The sequence below is a fragment of the Cryptosporidium hominis genome (genome assembly GCF_000006425.1).
Source record: "Cryptosporidium hominis TU502 chromosome 4 CHRO014170, whole genome shotgun sequence".
Lineage (NCBI taxonomy): Eukaryota > Apicomplexa > Conoidasida > Eucoccidiorida > Cryptosporidiidae > Cryptosporidium > Cryptosporidium hominis.
Window position 1 is genome coordinate 1 of NW_666683.1, and position 2,042 is coordinate 2,042.

At 21.9% G+C, this 2,042-nt stretch overlaps 2 protein-coding genes across 2 annotated transcripts; one reads left to right on the plus strand and one right to left on the minus strand.

Moving 5' to 3' along the window:
* The first annotated feature begins 90 nt into the window (after positions 1-90).
* Positions 91-513, plus strand: Chro.40450 (exosome complex exonuclease RRP41). The annotated part of the gene is made up of 1 exon (XM_660013.1): positions 91-513. One exon carries the CDS (start codon positions 91-93, stop codon positions 511-513), a length of 423 nt encoding a protein of 140 aa, XP_665105.1.
* A 596-nt stretch (positions 514-1,109) lies between these two features.
* On the minus strand, positions 1,110-1,490 carry Chro.40451 (hypothetical protein). Its single annotated transcript, XM_660014.1, has 1 exon — positions 1,110-1,490. The coding sequence occupies one exon, from the start codon at positions 1,488-1,490 to the stop codon at positions 1,110-1,112; it is 381 nt and encodes a 126-aa protein (XP_665106.1).
* Between the last annotated feature and the right edge of the window lie 552 nt (positions 1,491-2,042).

Consider the following 2,042-nt stretch of genomic DNA (forward strand, 5'->3'; position numbering starts at 1 on the left):
AAAAAAAGTATCGGGTATCTTTTTTTTTTTTTAAAATTACAAATTTTTTTTTTTTGCGTAAAATTTTTTTTTTTCAAATAAAAAAAAAAAATGAATGAAATTGTAAATAAACATGGAATACGTCAAGATGGAAGAAAATTAACAGAAATTAGACGAATTAAATGCATAATAAACGAAGGAAATCAAAGAGGAATTGAAGATGGAAATGTTTATTTTGAACAAGGTCAAAATAAATTAATTGTATCAATTATAGGCCCGGTACCTATTTCAGGTAATATAAATTATACAAATAATAATTCAGGAGTTCAAATAAATTGTAATTTTAGAGTATCACCATTTAGTAGTCAAGATAGAAGAAAAAGAGGAAAGAATGATCGATTTTGTATTGAAAGTGGATTAATTATTTCAAGAACTTTTTCTTCAGTTATTTGTGATCAATATTCAAAATCTCAAATAATTATTAATATAATAATATTAGAAGGAGATGGTAGTGTAAGATCTGCCTGCTATTAATGCTACATCAATAGCATTAGCTATTTCTGGTATTTCTATGAAAGATTTAATAGTTTCTGCTACATGTGGATTATATGGGAAACAAGTACTTTATGACTTAACCCAATCTGAAATGGAAAGTCTTAAAGGTACATTATTAATGGCAATTCATAGTACTGATAATGATATTGATACAGATACTGAAAATGTTGGTAATGGTAATGTTGATATATCTCCTGTTACAATTGATTTAAATACAAAACTTAAACCTGAAATGATTGAATTTTTAATGAATGAGACTTTTTCTGCTTGTAAACAATTTTCTGTTATAATTCGAGATTTTCTTAAAAATTATACTTGTAATAAATACCAAAGTATTTATTCAAAATGATCTAATTAAATGGATTTACTAAATAATAATAATAATAATAATGATAATTCAACTATAATTACTAGTAATATAATATAAATAAATAAATGAAATAATAAATAAAATAGATAGATAGATAGATAGATAGATCGAGAGATAGTCTTTTTTAAGCCTGATTTTATTAAATTAACTTTATTATTATTGTAAATATAATTACCAGGTATAACTATTACTTTTATTTTTATTTTTACTTTCCACATTTATTATTACAGTTACTATTACAATCGCTATCAGAATCGCTTTCACTATCAGAATCACTTTCACTACTTGAAGATTCACCAAAATTTCTCTTTTTATGGAAAATACAGCATTTTTTTGACTTTTTCTTGTTCATCATTTCATTATCTATAGCTGATTCGTCCCATGTTACATTATTTGTAGATTTACGATGTATTTTCTTATAGTCTAAATCATTATTAATATTCGAATCTTGAATAATTTCTTCGTTATCTTCAATTTTACTATTATTATTAGTATTATTAGTGTTATCGGAAGAATTGTTCAATTTGTCATTATCTTCTACCTTTAAAATAGTTAAAGTATTTGTTTTATATATTGTTTGACTCATTTCTTTAAAATCAGATTTTCTGTCAATTCTGACTTTTTATGTACAATTATATCTCAAATTATTACATTAATTTTTTAAAAAATGTTTATTATTATTTAATAATTGATTTTGTTTTTTTTTTTTTTTTTTTAATTTAAATAATAAAAATATAATTTACACGTAATTATTAAACTCTTTAATTTTTTTTTGGTTTCAAAATCCTCCTTATAGCCCACCAAATTTGTTTTCTTGATATTTTATAAGTTACTGGAGATAATAATTAATAATTTATTAAAAATTTTCTTTTTGATTAGAATAAGAATTTATATATACGTACGTGTTTTTACGCACGAATAAGTATTGAAATTACTATATAAATGAACGAATTATTATTAAAATTCTTGAAATATAACTGTAAACATAAATAAATAAATATTAATTATCTGTATTTGCATTTTATCGCTTTTCTTTCTTATTTTCTTTATTAATTTACTTTGATTTACCAACCATTTATAATATTATTCGCATGTTGCGCCAACATGTTTTTTTCCTTAACTTTATTTGTAAAGTAAT